This window comes from Neopsephotus bourkii, unplaced genomic scaffold, assembly GCF_033783945.1.
Source record: "Neopsephotus bourkii isolate Nb327-2 ecotype Australia unplaced genomic scaffold, CSIRO-AGI_Nbou_v1 NB_1558, whole genome shotgun sequence".
NCBI lineage: Eukaryota > Metazoa > Chordata > Aves > Psittaciformes > Psittacidae > Neopsephotus > Neopsephotus bourkii.
In genome coordinates this window covers 449587-474499 of record NW_026902034.1, presented here as the reverse complement: position 1 = coordinate 474499, position 24913 = coordinate 449587, and the positions used below count along the sequence as shown (strand labels likewise).

The 24913-nt window shown below is 39.3% G+C and overlaps 1 protein-coding gene across 1 annotated transcript; it reads right to left on the bottom strand.

The window, feature by feature from the left end:
• Positions 1-1062: 1062 nt before the first annotated feature.
• Positions 1063-24913, bottom strand: VIRMA (vir like m6A methyltransferase associated). Its single transcript, XM_061371064.1, has 24 exons — positions 24771-24913; positions 22399-22514; positions 22082-22168; positions 21645-21693; positions 20858-21026; positions 19755-19880; positions 19180-19479; positions 16953-18105; positions 15488-15979; positions 14464-14618; positions 12966-13048; positions 12407-12500; positions 11732-12276; positions 10917-11152; positions 9972-10224; positions 8232-8449; positions 6875-7007; positions 6128-6280; positions 5463-5623; positions 5090-5186; positions 3522-3688; positions 3043-3374; positions 2053-2196; positions 1063-1593 (listed from the first exon to the last, which is right to left on the bottom strand). Exons 1-24 carry the CDS (start codon positions 24831-24833, stop codon positions 1436-1438), a joined length of 5484 nt encoding a protein of 1827 aa, XP_061227048.1. The 5' UTR covers positions 24834-24913; the 3' UTR covers positions 1063-1435.

Here is a 24913-nt window from a genome sequence, read left to right as displayed (position 1 = left end):
CCGTCCCAGTCTCCTCACAGCAAAAGGACACATAACAGGGGCCTTCTCTGGTTCAGATAAAACCCCACTTCATTTAGCTGTGCAGCATACAGCCAAAATTGATTTGAAGTACTATCGAACTTTAGAAACACTTAAAATTGGGTGGTAAAACTCTGGTCAGGCAAGCTGCCCAATGTAAAATTACATGGAACAAGAACATTACAACTGGGCCTTACTTAGGTAGATGAAGACCCCTTCAGAGCACTTCTGTAATGCCAGGAGACCAAAGTGGACAGAAAACCAGGCTCACCCAAGTCTGACAGCAGAGCTCATGTGTCAAATGATACAGGTACCTCATCCCATCAAAAAATGCAATAAAAGGCTACCAAGAACCAGTTAATTTTATGGAATCCCATGGAGCCCAAAGGACTGCAAACATGTACAAAGCTTACTTCAACCACCGACTTAAATACAAAATAAATTTAGGGTTGAATCCAGTGGTAACACTTCTTTACCAATTCCTACTTCTCAAGTTCTTTTTGCACTGCATCTCAGCCTAACACCAGGAACAAGAATCCCAACCATCTATAGTCAAAGGGAAGGTTTAGCACTGCTGCTTCACTGTGTGGTTCTACAGTTCAGACTTGTCTCTATGCCTTCCCAACTATGTAAGTGGGCAGAAAGGCGGGCAACAAGTAACTCCAGGCTCTCTCGGGGTACAGGCACCCTGCCTTTGAATTTCAAAGCATACTCTGCTGTCCAATGAAGTAACTTGTGCTCCTACTGCGTGAGCTGGAGTAGTAAATGTTAGAACATCACTTTATTCTCCCTTAAGTCAATGACAGATTTTCTACTGATTTTAGCAGGTGTGCGATCTTATTTAAGTGTCTACTCACATCACCAGATGTACAATAAACCCTACACAAATCACATTTACATTTGTACTCTTTCACAGATCATTTTCAGTCAATTTTCTGTCACCTGCTGCCAGATGGACCTCATTCATTAATAATTCAGATTGGCTAAAGACCAAAAAGGGGCTAATGGCTCTAAACCTGAGAGAAAGAAAACTAAAATTGCCTTACATATACATATATATATTTGATCTTCTTGCGGTAGTAAGTCACACACAAAACGCCTGTACCTTTCTTTTGGCACAATGAGTATTTTAGAAGTCCTTCAAGTCTCAAAGAGGTTCTTTACTGAGCATTGTCTACTGAAGTCCACAAAAAAAACATTCTTTCAAAAGGAACAAAAAATTTACAATTGTACACAAAAGGTCTTGATTTTATTGAAATTTCAAGTCTTGTATCAAACAAAAACTTTTCTTCAGGCAAAAATATTCTCTTGGTGTCCTTCAGAGAGCAGTAACTCTGAATTGGTCCTTTAGTGCCGCTCCTTTCTTTGTCATCTTCACACAAGTCCATATGGTTGGGCTGTTCCATTGGGTCTCATTTTATCGTGTGAAGGAACGTACATGACGACCTCTTCCACTGCCTCCACTAACAAACTTCCCTCTTGAGCCACCACTGCTACTACTATTAGCACTTGTCCAAGATGGTCCGATTCCTCCCCGGCCTCTGGAAGCACGATCCCGAGGGCTCGGTCGGTAGCCTTAAAGCAAAGAAAAGTATACTCAGTTGGAAAAAACAAAAAAAAAAGGCCCTAGGCGTAGTAGCTGCTGGGAAAGCGCAAGGACAAGGTCAGGATGAGACACAAACCGCATCTGGATTCTCCTCTTAATGCTCACTTTTCTTTTAGGCAAGTATTTTTGTTTTGATGGGCTCTATAGTTACCATGTAGGTACGAAGAGAACCGAACTGCAAAAGTCTCAATGCAAAATTAAGGTTCTGCGATCAAGCGTTCAATTCAGCAAGTTCTATGGATTACAGGGCAGTTGGTAGGAAGGTTGGGCTGGATTGGACACAGTCTCAGTGACAACTGTTCATATATGCTTAAAACATTTGCTGAATTTCAAGGTGTCTGCAGCATCCTTGCACGGTTTCATTTGTAAAGCAAAAATGAAATTCAAAGAATTTTCTATAGTTCGATGCCCATATGAATACCATGTACCTGCTGAACTTAATGGTCTCAGTGGTGGCAGTGGACCCCTGTTAAAATTGCTTTGACCACCTCTACTATCATTGTAGGTTCCCCTGGGTGTACTCTGTGCGCTCCAGCTTGAGCCTCGAGCACCTTCACGACGACTGTAATTTCCTGGACAGGGAGAGAAAAACCCACACGCTGCTGAGCAAACATCACTTTCTGGATTCCATTTCAAGCCTCACAATACTCAGGATAATAAATATATCATTTACATCATTCCAATAGATAAAGCTACTCTGCATCAACATACCCTCGAGTATTCTAACTCAAAGTCTGCAAGTTACTGTATTATACATAGAATTGGGGAAAATACCTATTTTACAGACATGAACTCAAGTTTAAAAGAACTCACATTATCTAGTGTAGGAAGACAGACTCCTATACTTCAAGGTTTTGTGATAAAGTAAATCCTAGTATTTAAAACTTTACTAAATGGAAGTATTTTCTGTTTCTGCTATGCAAAGATTTGCCCTAATTACAAGATGGAAAGGAATGCAACCTTGTCTGTGTATCAAAGAAACTTCACACTGTGTAGCTAGAATCTCCAGATTCACTGAAAACTGCATCTTATTCTTGCCAGCTTATACCATCCTTTTATTCAGAAGCCTCATTTAAAGCCAGCGATGCATTGTGATGCTTGATTTCAGGAACTACCATGTCACAAATGGTAGGGAATGCTTTTTATTTTTATGAATGCATCTCTGAAGCGCTCCAACCACTGCTAAAAGAAAACAGCTAACTTCTTTTGTAAAAGAGGGAGAAAAAAGGCAACTCACAGCCTTGTTTTAATTCCACAGCACCTGAGAGAACCTTTTCTAGTGCTAAACAACTTACTTCAGCAACACTGCTTCAGGAGCATCTCACACCACGGATGATTAACTGCTAGTAAATTTATTAGCATTCCTGAAGCATTTTTAGCATTCATTTACTCCAATTCTGATACAGGAAACAACATACCTTTTGAAGCAGGTGGTGTAAAGAACCTGTTCTGACTGTGAAAAGCTCCTCGTCCTCCTCGATTCCCTGAGAACCCACCACGTGAAGAAATCTTCTGTGACACTTTTGGTGGCCTTTTGGCTGGTGGTATCCCGTCTGGAGCAACAACTTCTTTGCTCTCTGCAGCAACAAAGTCATCCACATGCATGGAGGGCGGCCTGCTCGTGTTCTGTTTCCTCTGACGGAAGATATCATGCGGTCGAATCCCTTGTCCAAATCCTCCTCTGCCTCTTCCTCTTGGTGGTGGTACAACATGAGCTCTCTTTGCAGGCTCTATGTACTCAGATTTTCCACTGTCACGACAAAGCATAATTTATTTAACGTACAAATGTATTCATATTGAAGGTCAGGCATTCTCCATATTGGAGATGTAATTTGAAAGGTTTGAGAATATACAAGTCAATGCTGAGCACATTATTTACTCTTTACACCCATCTTACCTCGAAGTTATGAAGGTCTCGTGCTTGTGCTTGCCGAGTTTGAACCCTTTTGTGGTTTTTGTGCGTCCAGGAGATGATGGCTCTGACAAAAATGACCTCTCTAACTCAGCTTGCAAGTCAAAGTCACTGCAGCCCTTCTCTGACAGTTCAATCAAGTCAACTTTTACCTGCAATGATAATTTCATTACAACAATCATCACTAGCTCCGAAGAAGAAGAAAACGTGCTGCACGAGGATGGATGACGTTCAGCAAAGGTCCTGCTATCAGAACAAAAAAGCACCTTTTCATGCAGTTGTGTGGCTCAAAAAAAGCAACAGTATTGTTACTAAGTAACAAAGGAGCAGCAGAGCTGCAGCAAAATTGTCTTGCTGGTTCTGGATCTCAGCAAAGGCAAGAGCATAGCTTTTAAGTACAAACACTTAGAATCATAGAACCATAGAATAGTTAGGGTTGGAAAGGACCTTAAGATCATCAAGTTCCAACTCCCCTGCCATGGGCAGGGACACCTCGCTCTAAACCATATCACCCAAGGCCTCGTCCAACCTGGCCTTGAACACTGCCAGGGATGGAGCATTCACAACCTCCCTGGACAACCTATTCCAGTGCCTCACTACCCTAACAGGAAAGAATTTCCTCCTTATATCCAATCTAAACTTCCCCTGTTTAAGTTTTAACCCATTACCCCTTGTCCTACCATTACAGTCCCTAATGAAGAGTCCATCCCCAGCATCCCTATATGCCCCCTTCAGATACTGGAAGGCTGCTATGAGGTCTCCACGCAGCCTTCTCCAGGCTTGTCACTAAATGACCTACAGTGAGGCATTCTTCTGCTGAAGCTACAGTCCTACATGTTTATTAATGCTGCTTTTATACAGGAAACAACAGTTTGGGTTTTGCTTAAGAAATTAAAACAAGAACACCTCTGCACGTTCATTAAAAAGAGCACATCTAAAAAAGAATGAAGGCAAAACAGTCGAGGCACTGATTATTTCTCATGTAAATTAAGACACTGCCAACTGCTCAGTTTAAAAAAAAGGGAATGTTAGTGTCTGTTTCAAAATGACATTTGAAGTTTAACTTATACAAATTGAGGTTCAACTCCTCTGACAAGTTTTTGTGCAGGAAGTTTCATTTACTAGGGCCGTTTTTTCCACTTGTCACATCAGAGCAAAGATTTCTTTAACGAAGTATAGCTCGTGGGCTCTCTGTATTGCAATGACAGAGATAAGCAAAGAAAGCAAAAGAAGTCACCTTCTTCGTCTACATTTAACACAAACTGCTGTAAAGCCCCAGTAGCAATGCAGGAGCAGGTCGAGACTGACACAACTGTTCCTCTAAAGATGACTTCTGCATTAGAGTGCTGCAGAAGGTGCCAAGTTTGTTGCTGCTTCCAAGTAAACTTGAAGGCATTTGGTAACAACCTGTAACAAATGCCAGCGCTGGTATCTGGGTCAGTTTACCCGGGTGAGTTCAGGAAAACAGACCCTTTGGCCATATGAATTCCTGATGCTACTACCTCAGGCTGACCCTCATTTTTATAACCAGGCAGGTTAATGAAGCCTTTTACCATGTCCAGATCAGTGTCTATTTCTTCAGCCTGAAAGGGTGAGAACCACATGGACTTCAGCTGGTCATCCATCACATCTGACAACACATATGTAGTCCTGCAATAAAATGATGCCAAATATTCATATAAATATATATATATAAATAAAGAACTCTTTGGTTATGAATTAGTCAATTGCAAGTACATGCAGCATTACAGAACCTGGGGTGACTGTTGCTGCTTTACCCTTGACTCAACATGAAATTAAATACACCAGCACTAGTAGATAGTAGAGGTAACAGTGTTTAGATTCCGTTTGTAATATACTCATGCATAAATTACTGCATTTTCTTAAGTAAATTACAGGTATGCTCACGTATTTTAACCATTTTACCTGTTGTTAAACAAATTCTGAAGAGAGTCTGGTGCACAAAGAACAGGCTCTACATCTTGGTCACTCAGGGGACAAGAATCACCTGCAGATTCCAACATCTGCCTCACTCCAACAATGTTGTCCAGTAAGGATTCAAGGCCATCATCTTCCTTTGAACAATCCTAAAGCAACACAACACAAATCAGAATTTTGTTAATTAAGGGGGTGGGGGGAGATACTACACAAAACAGTCTATCCATCCCCATATATTGAAATAAGACACCTGAGTACAAAAACAACAGCAGAGGAGCCCCTCAATATGCTGTAAAACAAACCTTGTCATCACAGGCCCACAGCCACCTTGAGCAACCTGTTCCAGCGCTCTCTGCTGCATGCATTCACTGCCTTTCAACACACAGTTAATTGCCTGTTCTCTTAGTGTGCCTGTTCTCTTAGCACAAGGGGATACCAACCCTGACACTCCTTACCATTACCATGAGGCAAACAATGAATATCCATCCTGCACAGAAGAGGTTTTAAAACAGTGGCAACAGCTATTACCAGCTCCATAAGGTGTGCCACAGAGTTGTGCACCCTTCCCACCAAGGAGGGGTAGTCTATATTGTTTTAAAAGCATATTCAGATACAAGACCCCAACATCAACTTTCTCATTTAAATCCTTTTACCATAACATGCTTCTCCAGATCAAGTAGCAGGTTTTCTGGGGTTTCTTCTTTGTTCTGCAGTAGATGTTTTAACTCTGCAGTAGTCAGACCCAGCGTTCTCCCTGGATGAGATCCATCTGTTTCCATAAGGCTTCCATCATCTCCGCAACATCCCTGAAACATTTGGCAAGGGAGAAATAACCACATATAAATATTCATTTTATTTCTGGACTGCAAATCCCTCAGAATTCAAACACACATTAGAGCAAATTTAGCAAAACAAGAGTAATCTCTTGAGTTAAAAACATTTAATACAATGTATTTTAATAAAGTCCACTTTACTAGGCAAGTTTAGATGCTGCATCAAGATGAAAGCAATCCTTTCCTAGACAAGCTGAGGTCTGTATCACAGAATTAACAAACATTTTAGATTCCTTTCTATATATAGTACATATCAATACAGCAACTCTCTAACAGGATGCCACAAATCTTAAACCTGGGAACAATAGCATGCTATTCACTTAAGACATCAGAATGAACCACTGTGCTGTTCTGCCTACTGAAATACCCTCTTATTTACTAAACATCTGTTCTGCCCAGCTTTCATTAAAAACTAAAGATGGCACTAACACTACTGATGGAAAAGCCTTACACAGCAATCTGTAGTCTACTGCTTTCTGAAATAACTGTTCCTCAACATGCCTCACACTGCAGATGTCAGAGAAATGCAGCCGAGTTTCTCTAAGTATCCAACATGCATTCACTTACCAGCGTATCGGAGTTCAGAATCTGTCGCGTGAAATCCAGAAATGAAGAGGCCAGTTCACCTGTGTCTTTGCTAAAACTAGTTATTACTCGCTTTAATACAGTGTAGAGAGCACTGCTGTGTTTTCTTAGGGAGCTGTTTTCATAATGAAAAGAAAGAAAATACTTGATCAGGGCATACATTCTAACACACTACAGTGAAATAGACACAGGAAAATAAGCTCTATGAAACCAAATCTGTTAAATTTTACAGTTATCAAGTTGCCCATTATCAAGATTAGAAGCTGGACCTTCCTTATTTTCACTGTAGTAGACTGTTGTTCTCACCAGTGCTGTCTACAGATATCTCAGACCGCATATACACAGCTATGTGTACTACAGTGACACCTCTAAAACCTGCAAGAAATTACATTTTCATCTTCGGTGGCGAAGGGATGGGAGTACAGGCTTGCAAAGGACCTTACGTATAAAGCAGAATCATGATGTTACAATTTTACTGTATCCCAAGCTGCCTAACTGCACAAACAAACCAGAAAGGTAATCATCAACACAAAAACAGCAAGGCTGTGCACTGAAGCTGACATCTAGACATACAGACTCATAGAAACAACAGCATCTTATCTGCTTATTTTCAATTTGTGGGTTGTATAGCTTTTTGCAGCCTGTGCAGCACAGGTCTGTAGCACTGCTCAGAAGTGTGCTTTAAACAACCTTTTATTGACAAAGCCCCAGGTACTACCTTTTTCAGTCTGGGAACCTCACAAATTTCTTGGCTCTCTGCACCTCACCTTCAGTGGACAGGGAGAGGCATTAAGTGTCAAACAACACAATACTGTCCCATGCATGCAGAGGTTCTGCTCAGAAGGGAGTGGAGTCAGCATTAAGTAGTTATACAAAAAAACCCAAAACAATCATTTCTAAAGCCTTAACTGCCTGGAGGTCAGGACACTGTGGGGAAGTACAAACTGAATCCCCTCAAAATAGAAGGAATGTCAGACAGCTCTCCAATGTCCCAAATGAGTGCTCTAACTACCGAGTGACTCAAAAGGGAAGGACACGAACACCAGTTCTCATTCCAGTCCTCTCGCCTTGGAGTGACAAAATGGAGTACATAAACCTTTTTTTACTTCTCTGTTTCTTGAAACAAAGTGCTCCTGTGTAAATACTGCAGAAATGGTTCAGAGGTAAAATCTCGAGTAAAGTAACACCAAAATACTAATTAAAATACTGAAGCCCCACAAAGAAATAAAAGTTCAGGTGCCTTACCCTAACATTTCTACTAGAGGTGAAGGAAATGGTTTCACACTGCAGAAGCTTTTAAATTATTGTAAGTAGTCAGTGACATCTCAGAACACCATACCTCTTTAAGTGATAGAAGCCATAATCATGCTCAGTCAGGAACATCATTGTTCGGATACACTGCAGCAGACAATTGTAACTGCTCTCAGTATTAGTTAATGTTTCCATCAGACAGTCACAAATCAAGGGCATCAGTTCTTTGCTTGGTAAAGAGTTGGAAAGCTGCTCTGATTCAGACACAGAACCTTCTGATGAACTTGGTAAAATGAGTGCAATATCCTATAAAAATGATTATACACATAGTAAAAAATGCATTCTGTATACCAGCAGTAAGTATAAGCCAGACCAGGTTCTTTCACTAACCCTTTACCATCTTGTTCCAGTATTTCAGTTATTACTGACCAGTAAAATACTAATCTAGAGTATCCTTTTTATTTTGATTCTGTTCAGGGTTACAAGCCATTACTAATTTTTAAAAACATAAAAGCTCCAAAGGGTGAAATGTGACAGCAGAACCACAGGTGAAAGCCAAACAGTCATTGGATAATATGCCTACAGTTTCTCACCTAGGTAGTCAAACTGTCCCTTAATCTGTGTCCCTTAAGATATGAGGAGTAGGTGAGGCCACTTGGCTTGTTCAGCTTGGAGAAGATAAGGCTGACGGGTGGCCTCATCCCAGTCTACACCCTCCTCACAGGAAGGAGGCAGAGGAGAGGCAAGTGATGGTCTCCTCTCTAGTGACCAGTGATAGGACCCAGGAAATGGAATGAAGGTGCGTCAGGGGAAGTTCAGGTTAGACATTAGAAGGTTCTTCACTGAGAAGGTGGTTGGTCCCTGGGACAGGCTCCCCAGGGAAGCACAGCACCAAGCCTATCAGAGTTCAGGAAGCATCTGGACAAAGCTGTTAGTCGTACAGTGCAGTTTTAGGTAGTCCTGCGAGGCGCAGGGACTGGACTCCATGATCCTTATGGGTCATTTCCAATTTGAGATATTGTATGATTCCGTGGTTCTATGAAAATTTAGAGGTTAAGACACTACCTAGCAGGTTTCAAGATCACTGCCCCCTCCACATTTTTACATCAAATAAAACAAGACTGACTTTAACAATAAATTTGCATGGGCAAAGGTACAAATACTGTTGTTTATATGAAAAAAGGCTGATTAATTTATACTGACCAACAATGCCCAAATGTCTTCGGCGTAAGTGGGTAAGCACTAAAGCAAATAAATGCATGCAACTGGTAAGGAAAATAATGACATGCAAATCTACGCACACAACTAATGAGAAACTAGCTGGGCCAGTCTATGAATCAGTTTCCAGGTAACATTTCTCACCTTGCTCTAGTAACCTGTGCTTTATCTTTTAATGGTAGAGTTTTATGGTAGCAGTGTATCATATATATCTTTATAATTGGAATACTTTTTTACGACATTTCAGTTACACAGCTAAGGGATACGTATGCATTCAATGTAAGAGGTGAATTGTCACAACTCAAGTTTTGCCAGCGACCCACATCTGAGGGGACAGTCAATCTTTGTGCCATACAGATTTTGTTCTCTAATAAGCTACAGAACAGTGCATATAATGAAAAAGAGATATAAAACAAAAGGATTTACATTCAGCAGCATCAAGACAGCAAGTTTGCCAAAGCAGCAACCATGCTCTTTTTTCGCTTTCTGTATTTCAACAATGCTGGGGTTTTTTTATTTCTTTTGGAAAACAGCAGGCATCTAAAAAATAACCTCATTTAATATGTCCCCTACAATTATCAACACGTTTTGCAATAAATATAGGAAATACCTGATCACAGAGAGACTGCAAAAGGGAAGTTACATATTCAGCGCACTGTTGATGCGTGACATTGTCCCCAGCTGACCGCATCAAAGCCAAAAGCTCCTGGAAAACCTCTGCATACTTTTCATCACCTTTAGAAGTTCCATTAATAAGATGCAAAACTGCCAATTTACAAGCTTTATGTGAAGCCAGGGCATCCAATAAAGCAAGCAATCGAGTGGTCTGTCCAGTGTACTGTTTCTCTTTATCTTCTGTGTTGCTGAAAGGATATCAATACAGTTTGAGAAATCCGTTTTAAAGTGATCTAAAAAACTATAAAAGCAGCCATTACAGTAGTCATATAATTCTGCATTTAAAAAAACCCACCTAGTCTCCATACGTAAACTTAACCATTTCATTTACTTTTTGAAAACTGCTTAACTTTCACTAAATGACTTCTGGTTGCATCAAAACTTAACTAATTAATTAATCTAATTTATGCAATCTATAGTACGTATTTAATATACTATACTCATTGTTTCAAACCGTCTGAATTTGTAGTATTCAACTTACTCGAGCTTACAAACACCTACACATTTCCCTGTTAGTGTGCAAATTCCAGTATAGGGAACTTTACTGGCCTACTTTTCTTATTTGTATCCGCTAGGTCCTTTAGAAGCACTTCACAGATGAGATAACGCTTTGTAGGGACAGCCTGAAGAAAATCTTCCTAAAACACTTACCATAAACAAAAAATGTGAAACATCAAAACTTAAGAAGTATCAGATGGTCCCTTAGCAACATTAAGCATTCTCAGGACACAGTATATAGCACTGGACTGAGAATTCACTTAGTTCATAATAGATAAGTAATATTTCTGAAAGTATTTTCTTCCTACTAGATCTACTTCACAGAACCAAGGTGAATTTAACAGTTCATTAAAGAAATGTTTGCAATAGGAAACAAAGGTACCTTTGTAGGTCTTCTACAATCAGGTCCAATACAGTCCTCATGATAAGAAGAGCAGTAGGTGAAGCCAAGTCACACAACTGAACACAAATACGTCTCAACATATGCTGAATAGGCTGGCAAGATGAACCAGAGAAAGATCGAACTATTTCTTGTATCAGTTTGGCCTGGACATGAAGATGCATACTCCACAGCTTCCTGGTGTTGAGTGCCACTGAAATATCATGTGGTTCAATTACCTGCAGGAACAAAAGGACAGGAGGGAGGTTTCTCCTTTCGTGAGAAAACCTGAATTCTATCAGAAGATATATATAAAGACTAAGTAGTAATACTGTCCTCATCAAAAACATGGAATGCCGTTTTCATTATTATCATTGAATAACAGGGCATGATTCCAGCAAATTGGGTATTCCTTCAGGAGCTTTGGTTGTCACACACCTTTTTACGCTTACTTATTAAAGATCACAGATTCAAGATCCATGCCAAAAGAACGGAGGGCCTTCACATATTGAGAGTTTGGCATTCAAAGTTAAATTCAACTGTTTCATAGTTAATTGTTTAAGTAATAGAATGGAGTCTAGGTAATTTCACAAGGGACAAAAGAACATAGGACTGCTGATTTTAAAAGATGCTCAAGTAATACCCATTTTGTTTCTGATGAAAAAGATGTATCTTCAAAGAATCTATATGAAGACAAATGCTTTAAATAAGTTTTAATTCACCCTTTCATGTATCTGTTTTTTTCCACAACTGTGAAAATGGTCTAAGGATTATACATATTTAAAATCATTTAAAAACTAAATACATCTAAACCATACCTGGGTCGTCTGCATGGGCAGTGGAAGAGGCAACAGCTCTGAAAGCAGTATAAGTCCAGAGAAAAAGCCTTCGGGAATTCTCAAAATTGAAGAGAGAACTTCCTTCAGCATTAAAGACCAAGTATTGTTCGCCAAAGTTTCTTCAGAAATGGTAAGTTTTTCATTAACCCCTTGTGTAAAAGTCAGTAAAATATCAACAATGTCATTTTGTATTTTTTGCTCATCACTATCTAAGCGGCCTGAGAGAGGAATAGAACACATGAGCATGTGTAAAGAAACCAGTGCTGATGGAACACGCATGTCTTTGAATTCAAAAGATCCACCCCTCAGGAGTTCTGTTAGCATAGTTTTAAGAAGAGTAAGTGTACAGCGGGCCATGGAAATTGTAGTAACTCTGTGAAGCGTGGTGCCCATGTTGACATGGAGTCGCCAAGGCTGAATAAGTATGCTGTTCAGCTTCTGTAACACCCGGATGAAGGTGTCCATTCCCTCAGAAGAAAAGAGCTGAATAACCGCAAGATTCCATTTAAGGTCTTTCTGTTGACCTATACAGAAAAGAAATAACATCTCTGTATGTCTAATTTCTCCCAGGCAATCACAATTACACCTTAGACTGTTTGAGTAGAAGACTCAAAAAACTAAGATTTCTATGTGAAGCAGTACAAACATACCAACCTTCTACCATTGGTGGTGGACATGCAACATGACAAAGAACACGAAGTGCAGTAGGAATACCAACTCCATCTGGGGTCATCGAACTGTCAATATTCTTTTAGGTAAAAAAAAAAAGAAAAAAGAACCAGTATTACAAAGAAGGACTTTACAACAAGTATATCACTAGCTTGCTACTCAAATCCTGTATTTAGTTACTGTAAATATTCCACACAATTCGTTTAAGTTCAATTATTCCACCTTTTGGAAAGCAGTCACAAATATGGCAGAAGTGAAGAACAGGAGGGTCAACATTTGTGTTGTGGTTTATGGGAAGCTGAAAGACTTACATAGTTAGATCTTTGCATCATGTAGTTACCTTAAATTTTATTTCAATAAATGTAACTGAGTGCAAGAACTGGCCTAAATCATAAGCTTCAATGAAAACATCTATTTTGGATAATAGTATGTATTTTTTAGTATTATATTAGTTATTACATACCTAAGATAAAATATCAAACTACAAAAGGTCTAAGCTTATAGAGCACAACTACAAGATAGCACCTATCTGTATTTTACTAACCTGCTTGATATATTCAATGAGATTTGGGATACAATTTATTTCAAATCTAAGATTTTTCAAAGGTTCAAGCCATTTGCTGAGCTCTGGGGGGAAAAGAAAAAACAAAAACTTAAAGAGTTAATCAAGTCAGTGCATTTATGAACATAAAATTTGTTTTCAATAAAAATGTGCTTAGTTTACACAACAGATACTAAGGTCAAGTGTGAAATCTGCGAGGCATACTATGTAGCTGTAAGCCAGCTGAAAAGCATCAACAAAAGTAAGATTTCAGAACAGGCAATATACCCCACATACATGGACAAAAGTTTGCACAAGTTAACCCAAGCACTCATAATTGTCATTTATCATCTCTACTATTTTTAATTAAATATATTTTACAAAAGATACAAGGTCCCACTGTCAGTTAAAGAAAATTCATCATGAGCAAGGACCAAAGCATGTTCTCCTTAACCTACGTAATAGGTTACTACAAACAGAATACAAAATTCCTATTAAATGCCCAAATGGAGCCAGTCTCTGCACCAGTAACACATACTCACTCTGGAAGTTCTTATAAATTAACAGCCTTTCAGTCCAGAGTAACCTGAAGGTCCCAATTTTTGGGGACAAGAGATTTAAAGTTTTAAAACCTATTGTTCCTGGAAGGATTTTAAAAATGCTAAGGTTCAGCGGTCGACTGTGTATGAACTGACAGCTACTCTCAGACTGATTTGTGATTTGGTTTGACAAACTGGCCCTGCTTTTCACAAAACTGATGATCAGGTGAGGAGCAAAGAAATAAAAGCATGGCAGAGGAGGGAATTAAACTAAAACTCTGAAGAATGCAAACTTCTTTCAGTGCATTTCAGTTTTGGAAGAAATTACTGGTATGCCCAAATAAGACAGTTAAGCAGTGCAGAGCACAACTCTGGACATCAGAGTTTCAATATTCAGGTGTCAGTCCTCATCTAGGTTTGTCCAAAAGACCTGGGCCTGATACATGACACAATACAAGCCAGGGAACACACCAAGATACAGTCTGGATCAAAAGATCTAGTAACAGAGTAACATGCATTATTCCACGCCAGTTGGCCTAGGTGCCACAGAACAGTCCCAGGATTATTTATGAGTACATAAACACCCTATAAGGTTACATCACTAAAGGGAACAAGAAAAATAAGAGCTCACTGACTAGTTAGTCCATTTCTACTAAAATTTGCTCTCTTATTTTGAACACAGAAACATTTTCAAACTTCCTGTAATTACCAAACTTAATTGTAGTTAATGTTACCTGAAAAATAATCTAGCTAGAAACACTTTCCTATTTAAATCTCAGTAACAAAAAAATAACAAAACCCTACACATTATCTCAGTGACTTAACTAATCAGGTGCAGCTGGAAAAGGGATTTCATTTTATACATTACCCAAACCAGATGATCGTGCAGTACCAATTACCCACATATGAAAAGTCTCTTCTATAGATTCAAACAATCCCACTGATAATGACACATACCATACCTTGCAATTTGGTGTTATTTTCGTCTGCTTTACAAAGCTTCAGCAAAGGCACCGAGTGCTGTTCCAGCATTTGGACATCACTTGAAGATTGAACCACCAACAAAACAAGGATGCAGGCATAATTATATGCAACTGACTTCTTAGACTTTGAGTCTCTGAAACAACAGTAAGGGTTTTCTTTAGATCTTAGCTATTAACAATTGCATTTCTGCTCGATTTTCATTCTTTGACCACCAAAAATCTTTTACCTTCAGCAAGGACTACCCCATATAATTATCAACAAAAAAGCCCAAACCCTTATCCTCCCATGCTTTTTGAAAAGTGAAAGCTTTCTTTAAACTGACTTCATATTTACTTCAGCTTCCACAAAAGATGAGAGCAAGCTGAGCAGCACACAGATGTTTTTCTATAACTTTGTGGTTTACAAATCTTGTTTTAAAAGTACTGCTACCTAAAGTAGTAGCACTGCCTGTCCAGAGAAAATAATCATAGAATCACAGACTAGTTTGGGTTGGAAGGGACCTCAAAGATCATTTACTTCCAACCCCCTGCCATGGGGAGGGACACCTTCCACTAGACCAGGTCCCTCAAAGCCCCGTCCAACCTGGCCTTGAACAAATAATGACTCTTTTTAGCACTTGTAAGAACTTGGAACTTGAGATACTCCCATGCCAGAGAAGTGTACAGTGTCCAGTTTCCCCAATCAAATCTTTTACTTGTTTCACAGTCAACTTCTATGCTAAAACGAAAACTGCCTACTTACTGACTTTTTTTCACATAGCCAGAAGCCTGACCTATGTTACACCAACTTGGTGGATGACCTACACAGGTTCTGGGTATTAAGTAGTTGGTTACAAATGACAGAGCTGATTTTCTATAAGGTTTTTCTACTTACAGGTTGTTCAGTTTTTAAATAAAAACATCATGATCTAAAAGAAAAAATATTTTAGACTCACTGAATTATTTATAAAAGATACTTTTGAACCATAAAAACTTAAAGGATATAAATAAATGTATAAATTACCCTAAAGCTTCTTTGGAATAATATTCCATTAAAGTAATAAGACTTTGGAGATTTTTCTCCAGACTGAACACATGAGCCACAGCAGACCTTCCCACAGGGTTAAAGGTGATCAAGTAAAGGTTGTGAAGTGTTCCTAGTAGATCTGAATGGTCAGTCTCCTCACTGGCTGTGCACCGCTGAAAGTGGCAGAATAATTCTGAAATGCACTGTAATGTCTGTGTTGAATGCAGGAGCCACAGGGCAAAAGTATCCTCATTGGCACCATCTGACTGGAGACCTTCCTCCTGATCCGGATCAGAAAACTGACAGAGTGCTCTAATCAACAAGTTTGTTGCTTCATACTCAGAAATAAAGAAAAGAAGCCCCTTCTGTGACTGTGCCAGGAAGCGCAATATATCTCGTATAGCTTGCAGCACGCCTGGATGTGCGCCTGTCACTGGCATAGACAGTAGCAAAGTAATGCATTCCAAGAAATGGTGACTATGAAGATATCTGGGAAACAAAAAAAGAACAGGAAAATTATCAGTAAAATTACAATCATCTCATAACACTGCATAACATTATATAAAATTACATGACTCCTAGCTTCAGAACTTAGTGATCTGTGGACTACAAGAAATAATAACGGATTATGAAGTAATACAAAAATATGACCTTATAAAACATAATTCCTATAATATTTACAGGAAGTAAATACCTGAATATAAAATGTTGATCTTCAAAACCGCCCCCCCGAAAAAACCCAACCCCCACTTTACCTACAACCAAAATAATACTTCATATTTTATTAAATCTGCTCTATCTGAATAATCATCAATGGTTTGTTAAGTATGCTAAGAAATTAATCAGTACAGCATACATATAAGGTGATTTGAAGATTCTTTGCATGTAGGTACTTGTATTCAGCCATGACCTACACCACTACTATCAAAGCAACCTGTTAGCATTTAGAGAAATGCATTCTAGACAGAAACTTGATACCATGGGATGCTTTAAATGGCTGAAGTCAGGCAGGCCTCAGCTCCTCTGCCTGTGCTGTGAAACACTGAGCTACACTGACACAACTGCACAAATTATAACTGTGGCTGCAGTGCATCCTGCCATTTTGCCACAGAGAGGTATTCCAGACTTGTGTTATCTACACACACAGATGTGTTCCAAGATAACAAAGGAAAACCACTTTCCAAACATGCACTGGAACAGCACCTAGCACAACTGAATGCGACTGAAGTGCTAGCATGACACTAGTAATAGCGAAGAGGGTGACTTCTTGTTACACGAATACTAGGCTGACTGAAAGCCAGCAAAATAACAAGTACATTAACTATCAAACTCTCCCAGACTTTATGACAAAGCACAAAACAAAACATCTAGAAAACCATAAGTCCACAAGGTCACTGATAAAAAATACCTGTATCAAGTTGGAGGAAATATGCTCTAGAAAGTGAATCTGCAATTGCCATACCTGAACAGGACAGGGTAAGGATCATCCCTTTCTGGAGGGCCTGTAATACGTGCCACGGTTGGGAAAGATTTCACAGGTGGCTGAATCATTGTATGAGGAGCAGTTTCCATCAAATGGAAGATTTCTTCAAGAAGACTAACAAGTTTTTCCATCTCTCCTTCGCTTATATTAGAAGATTCCAAAAGATGATCCATGTCCATAGGAGCCTCCACATCATTCTCATACTCTTGGTTGGTTCTTTCAAGTCCTGCCAAATCCTGCTCCTGTTCTGATTCGGTGTGATTAGGAAGAGGAGGAGTGTTCTCTGCTAACTGATCAACCACCTTTTTAATGTCTAACAAAACCTCATAGAAGTGACATTTCTGCAGAATTGCAGAACCAGCAGTAACTACCCTCACAGTCTGATCTAACAGTATGAGTTCCACGAGTTTCTGATAACCACTTTTCTCATGCACATCTACACCACCTCTGAGAAACATTTCCATTCCCTCAGTCATACTAATAACACTATCCAAAGCTTTAAAAGCATTAAGTTTAAGGGAAGACGATACATGGTCTGCAAACAACAGGTCAAATAATACATTAATAACTCCTGCCTGCAAGAGTGCTGTTATTCCTTCAGTCCCACATTCTCCTAACGACGATACCAATTTTGTCCCAGCTTTGAGTTGTCGGACGTTCAACGCAATGGGCTGTTTGAGAGCTACCTGAAGGTTTAAAGCTTGCAGGGTCCAGTCTACTAGCTGGGTAATATAGTTTTGCTTTGTGTCTTTCACCTGCAGGTAGCTCAATCCTTTTACTATTAAACTTGGAATTTCTTCTAATGCAGTGACCCACTTTGCACCCCTTTCCTCCTGATATAATTCCAACAGTTCAGTTAACTTAACTGAGGCTTCCACTGCCCCTGAATTTTCTTTTTCTGGGTCTTGGTCCTTTATTTTACCAACTTCATTTTCAAATACAGTCTTGTAAGGGCAGCTGAAGTACAAAAGAGGTCCAAGCTCCTTTTCAAAAGGTTCGTATGTCACAGGAGGCACAGATGCCAGATCCTCAGGAGTATATTCAATATCAAAGCTTGGATACTTAAATGTTTCACGTTCCAGATCAGCAATTCCATCTTCATCACTTGATATCTGCTCATATCCATCATCTCCTAAAAAGAAAAATATTCAGTTACAAAATAAAATTCATTATGAATAAAACAGTTTGTAACTGCAGAGAATCTTCTCAAAAAGTAACAATTTATTTAATGCAAATATTACTGCTCAGAGAACAATTTAACATACAGAAAGCTTTCTCTCTCCAGACACAAGTGAAAGCCCCAGTTGACAGATTTTTAATGTAGTAACAGAGACATTTAAAAGAATGTATAAAGCAAAAAGTTTAACCGGGTGTCCTGGGTTCAGCAGTAGCAGTCATTTTTCTGTCTCTTAGTAGCTGGTGCAGTGCTATGGTTTTGACTTTCAGCTTGGGAACAGCGCTGATAACACCAATGTTTTACTTGTTGCTCAGTAATGTTTACTCTCACCAAGGACTTTGTGAGTTTCATGCTCTGCCAGGGAGGAGGGGAAGCCGGGAGGAAGCAGAGACAGGACACCTGACCCAAACTACCCACAGAAGTATTCCACATGACAGCATGTCATGCCCAGTATATAAGCTGGGGGCAGTTACCCCAAGGGCTAGATCACTGCTAGGGTCAGGCTGGGTATCAGTCAGTGGGTGGTGAGCAGCTGTATTCTCTCCCCTTGTTATTTCCCTTATTATTATTACTGGTGGCAGCAGTAGTGGTTTGTGTTATCCCTTAGTTACTGGACTGTTCTTATCTCAACCCATGGGAGTTACATTATTTTGGTTCTCCTCCTCATCCCTCCAGGAGGAGGGGGAGGAAGGTGGAGGGAGGGAGTGAGTGGCTGTGTGATTCTGGGTTGCCGGCTGGGCTTAAACCACAACACTGGGATGCACGCTGACAAAATAGAATGTTCATTCTTACCTATACAAGTTGTACCTGTTTTCCTCTATTTATACAAAGTAACAGGAAGATTTACTATAAAGGAATTCCACAGCAAAATACTGTTCTCGAGAGATGACAGAACCATAAATGAGGCAGGCAATGGTGCAATGACCAACTGAAGGTCTAGTTCTCTTCACACCTCGTAATCATAATGGTACTGCCATCAACATTTCATAAACCTTTCTTTTTCCTTTCATTTTTTACAACTTCACTTACCTTCACCTTCTTCCTCCTCTTCACCCTCTTCATCGTCTTCATCTTCCTCCTCCTCCTCCTCCTCTTCCTCATCAGCAATACTCTCTACTGTATGCCCATCATCATCATCGTCATCATCCTCCTCATCCTCTTCATCCTCAACATCCACATCATCTTCATCATCTCCTTCTTCTTGTTGATCTTCCTCAACTTCTCCATCATCAGAATACTGGCTTTCTTGATGAATGGATGTTCGATCAGGAGAAATGGGCTCAAAGTAATCTTCCCTATGGTCCACATCATCTTCTTTTTCCCCAACCACTAAAAATAAATACAAAATTTAAGGAATGAACACAAAATAACTTCTCTGAAATCCAATGCTCAATTATACAGGATCATAGAATTGCTATCTACTAACTTTTAAATTGATACAATTTAACACAGTGAACAGATTTTCTTTCAAATCCCTTTCTTAAAACTGAATCTGTCCAGCAGAAGCTACAGCAGATGGGAAACTTCCCACTGGGCAGGAAAACAGAATCCTGCCTCCACTAAACAATGTGTGTAGCAGATAAAACAGACTGTTCTCATTCTACCTGACACAGGCATAGGTTCATCATCATCATCATCATCAGGAGGAGGAGGGCCTGGAGGTGTCCTTGGTCCCCTAGGTTGTGGTCTTGGAGGACTGCCATTGAACTGGTCTTCTTTCTCTCCATCAACTATATTTATTGTGAAAATACATGCTTGTATTTAATGGAATCACAAGAATAGAAGCAGGAAATTTCAGTTTTTCAGTGCTACTTTTGACTAGGGAACACCTTCATTTCCCAGCTATGTAAACCGTAATCTGCATCCACAGTATGTGAGGCAATTTTCTGAAATAATTTTGATGTAAACAAGAACTGCACCAATAGGCAAGCATATTAACACCACTGATTTTTTTGGGTTTTTTTTTGACGTCATACTGTGTTCAAATTAACATGGGTAATTGCCATTTTTGGTTTTGGAACTACCAATACTTTAACTCTACCAATAATACTTGAGTTAAATTAAAAAATAAAATAAAATAAATTAAAAAAACCCAAACCCACCACACAATTTAATCAACTGGATTTTACAGTTTATAACAGTTATTACTACCCAGAGTATTCAAATTTTGCAGCTCAATAGCTGTACCCTGAACAGACAGTTCTAATTTTAAGTCTAAAACCAACACTGAACAAGAAACTTGATCCTGGATTCTATTCACGGCCATTCTAACACCAATGCAAAGCAAACACTCTTCTGTAAGTTACTTTCCATACACAAAAGGGAAGTTAATAATGAATGTGAAGTTTTCTTGTTAGAATTTTTTTAATACCATTCTAATATTTTTTTTGTGGTATCAAACATCCAAATTTTAAGGAGTTCACACAAATTAAACTGTATTTAGACCATATTAAGTAATTAACAATAGATCAAGTAACCCACTCTCAAAAAAGCACTAGACAAGAACCTACTTAAAAACTTTCAATATAAATATAAATATGAAAAATGTAGAAAACTTAAGGACAAAGACAAAGCTAGAAAAACAAAGCCACTGAAATATAAAATATGAAAGAACTGATTTATGGGTTTGTTTTTTTGGGTTTGGTTATTTTTTTCAGATGGGGTACCACAATTAAAAATAAAACCTCTGTCTTCTTAGAACACTTACCATGTTTTGGGTTTCTTTTCAAACCAGGCTGTTGCTGGGGAGGTGGTGGCGGAGGTGGGGGTGGAGGAGGTGACTCTCTCTCATGACTTACTACCCTGTCGACTGAGCCATATATTGCCAAAGTCAGACAGTTGTACCATCCTCTTAGAACCAATCCATCCGTGTTGACCTGTTGTTTTTTTTAATGAAAAAGCACTTAAAAACTACACAAGACAACTTCAGAAGCTATTTTACTCTATCAGTATCTGCATAAAAGCAAGAAAGGAGAACAGAACAATAAAATGCCTCTTTACATCACATTTGGAAGACTGAGAAAACTTTAAATATATTAATCTTTACAACAAATAAATACTGCTTCTCAAAAGTCATTCAATTCCTTGCAATATACTGCCTAATCTACTATGGCCTATTAATGACAAAAAATTCATAAATAAACAAATGACCATGGGCCATAGCCTGATCTGAATAAAATAAACCCAAACAAAACTGAAAATGATGTGCTTAGCTGTGGCCTGCAGCCACAACATTCTTAAATTTATCTTTGCTCCTAAGTAATGGATAGTTCTGTTGCTAATCTTCATAGGAATTGTCAAGCAACCAAATGTTCTACAACTCATACCATTATAGATGCAGACTCAAAAGTGATGAGTATCTGAACTACAGGCAAATTTCAGAATAAGATCTTAAACAGTAAATGCTTTATACAGTGCTAATGCACCACAGGCAACCATATTTATACCTAAATGATAGCCATTTAGGAAAGGAGATTTAAATCACATTCCATTACCTTTGCATTGGGTCTGAATATAATTGAAGTGTTCTCATCATATTCAAGGCTGTTAAATAAAATGTAGGAAGTTATTTTCCATTAACATAAAGCATGTTTAAAGACATGAAGCGCAGCAGTATTAAACACATAAGCCAACAGCAAAACACTGAACAAATACATGTTCTTAAAGACAAGAGTGCAAAATCACTTATTTCTACAAAATACTTTTCATTAATTTATATGGGCTCTGTAAGTTTACAAACATTAGAACTTTTCTTCTTTTAAGCATGAACCTCTGTCCTCCCACACGGACTGAAGTGCAAAAGCACAAACTAGCAAAAACCAGACCAAACATGAAACTCATAGGAGATACAGATTTTCTACTGTGCACTTTCTGCACTAAAAAATTCTAAGGAAGAAAAGATAGATAATGAAGCCACCCTAAAGGCACTTACCTCCCTAGCCTATCAAAAACAGGGGCACTTGGCTTGCTGACATTGTTAAAAAACAAGTCCAGTTGAAATGTATGTGGAGATGTCTCTCTGGAAACAGAACAAAGGTAAAAATCAACTCAGTTGAGCTCCTTATCAGGATTAAGTAGGACTAAGGGGGGGGCTTTAAATAATACTGTTTAAGTATTTCCCCAAAATAGTTACAAGTTCAGCAGAGACATAAATGCATTTTATACTGGAGGTTCTATTGAGATACACAAGTTCAAGAAAAAATAACAGCAAGGTGTCCCTGAATCAGATACCTGCTACCTTTCACTTACCCATAAGCCCTATTGTCAGGCAAACTTGTATGAGCTCTCACTCCTGGAGGAATGACACGTACTTCATTTATGTAAACCACACACGGAAAACGAACTACATCTATATTGGTACTTTGCTACAAAACAAAGAAAAAAGAAAGTCTAAGAAATGTAAAATTCAAACAACATAATGCAGTTAAAGAATTTTATTGACCAAATTAAAGTTGTAATCCTAATAAATCACAAAATTCAATTCTGTAAAATGCTGAAAACTGTTAAACACTGTTACACAGAAAATATTTTTATATAACCTTCTGGCACTTTTAACACTTTTTACAGAAAGTGTTACTGTTTATTTACATAACTGGCTCCCTTTATTTGTAAGAATCTTAAACAGTAATACAATTTTTTCTAACAGTATTCTGGTAAAGGTAAAAACTGGAACTTAAATTATTAAAGGTCCTTTTACTAAAACATTTCAATTTTATAATTAAAGAGAAAAGAAAATGTGTGGTTTAATTTCAAGCATTAGCAAACGTTATATTACAAATGTAATATTAGAAATGATACTATAAATCTGTTCTACTAGACCTGTACAAAAATTCTGTAGGCTTACTTTTCCAATTTTGCAGCATCATCTGAAAACCTTTTGCAAGTAACATTTCTGTTTATCACAAAGGTATAGCAATTATAATGAATTCTAATGCTTCAGCATTCCTAAAAGATGTCTGTGCAAACTAGGAAGCAATCATAAAGACACAGTGACTTCCCACACACAGCCACCAAACAATGCTGAAGGTCTTCTCTCACTCAATTCACTACATTAGGTATATTTTTTATATTTATACATCAATTTTATCACGTATACGCTAACAAAATAGTACATATGTATCAACCATATGTCCACCTGTAAGCATACAGACATTCTTAAACTGAAGCTGTCCTGGTTTCGGCTGAGATACAGTTAATTTTCTTCCTAGCAGCTGGTGCAATGCTGTGGTTTGGCTTTACTCACACTGATGTTTTAGCTGTTGCTAAGTAGCACTTAACATGATCAAGGACTTTTCAGTCTCTCATGCTCTGCCAGTGAGAAGGGGCACAAGAAGCCTGGAGGAAGCAGAGACAAGACACCTGACCCAAACTAGCCAAAGGGGTACCACACACCACAGCACATCATGCCCAGTGTATAAACTGGGAGAGAAGTTGGCTGGGAGAGCAACTGCTGCTTAGGGACAGGCTGGTACCATCCTATGATCCTATGAAGAACCACAAACTCTAAAGCAGGACCCATGGACCATTTAGCTGAATAATTAGTATGACATAAGGCTTTTCTGCAACATGTAATATGCATTTTGGTTTTTTTTTAATAAAAATTCAATATGATTTAGGTTTTTAAGATTTAGGCAAAATTAAAGTGCCAGAAAACATTATACACAATTAAAAATGTTCAATTAGAGACCATGCTGCCCTTGAGGGGAATAGCAGTGGCTACTGCTTCCTACCCAGGGGAACTGAAGTGGTGAGCATTTCCCGCCCAATGCTGTCTTAAATAGTAGAATTAAAAATACACATGGGTCTCCCTAGTCATGGTAGCCAGAAATGACTCCAGAATAACTTCCCATCTGTTTTTAATTGCAGTATCAGCCCAAAATACTTAATTTTCCTCCCCTGATACATGTCCACAAACATAGTTCAGAAATTCTGTAATTCTATAACATCTTTCTTGTGTTACACACTTTTTGTTTTCCCTTATGGTCCCCATCTTCCTCCCTGAAGAGTACAACGGGCCCTGGACAAATCTGCTGTAACACAAGCAGATTCAAGGATGTCAGGATCCCAACAGCCTCAAAGTGGAATATCTGCACGATTTCCCACAGCTGAAGCAAGCCTGAAGTACTCATTTTGCTCACGATGCACGTGGGCTGCATAAACCTAAGGGAGTATATCTCCCATAAACACAAATACTTCTGCTCACTACCTACAGAAAAACGCCAGGTATCTGACAGACCCTCCCCATGTATTCCTCCCTTTACGGACTTCCCAAATCAATTTAATTCTCTTTATTTCCCACTCGCCTCTCCCCCCCGTTACCTCTAACTCTCCTCTCCCTTCCCACCGCCGCGCCTCCCCCCAGTCCTTGCCAACGGCACCCCCGGCTGCCGGGACAGCGCGGGGATGGGCGCACCACGGGGGCTTCGGCTGCACAGGGGGAGAAGGCGGGGATCCCCTTCAGCGGGCTCCCTCCCGCCAGGCCACCCGCTGAGGCGAGCGCCACCAACGGGGCCTACCCCAGCGGCGCTCTGTGCCCTGCAGCCGCCGCGGCGCCGCCATGAGCAGGAGGGCGCAGCAGCAGCCGGGAATAAGAAAGAGAAAAACAGCGACCGCCACATTACCTCCGCGCTCTGGTGCTTGAACGTGTCTAAAAACAGCAGCTCAGTTGCGGTGTCCACCGCCATCTTGGCTCGGCCGAAGGTGAAGGGCTTCCGGGCGCCGGCCAGAGCGCTTCCGGGCCGGCGACACAGAGGCGGGAGGGGCT

Bases quoted from the DNA above. Each gene is read 5' to 3' on its own strand.
- VIRMA (XM_061371064.1), bottom strand. From the start codon at position 24,833: ATGGCGGTGGACACCGCAACTGAGCTGCTGTTTTTAGACACGTTCAAG. The intron at 22,169-22,398 runs GTAAGTGAAAGG...TTCTGTTTCCAG, and splicing joins CCTGACAATAGGGCTTATGG to AGAGACATCTCCACATACAT. The intron at 2,197-3,042 runs GTATGTTGTTTC...CTCCCTGTCCAG, and splicing joins TACACCACCTGCTTCAAAAG to GAAATTACAGTCGTCGTGAA.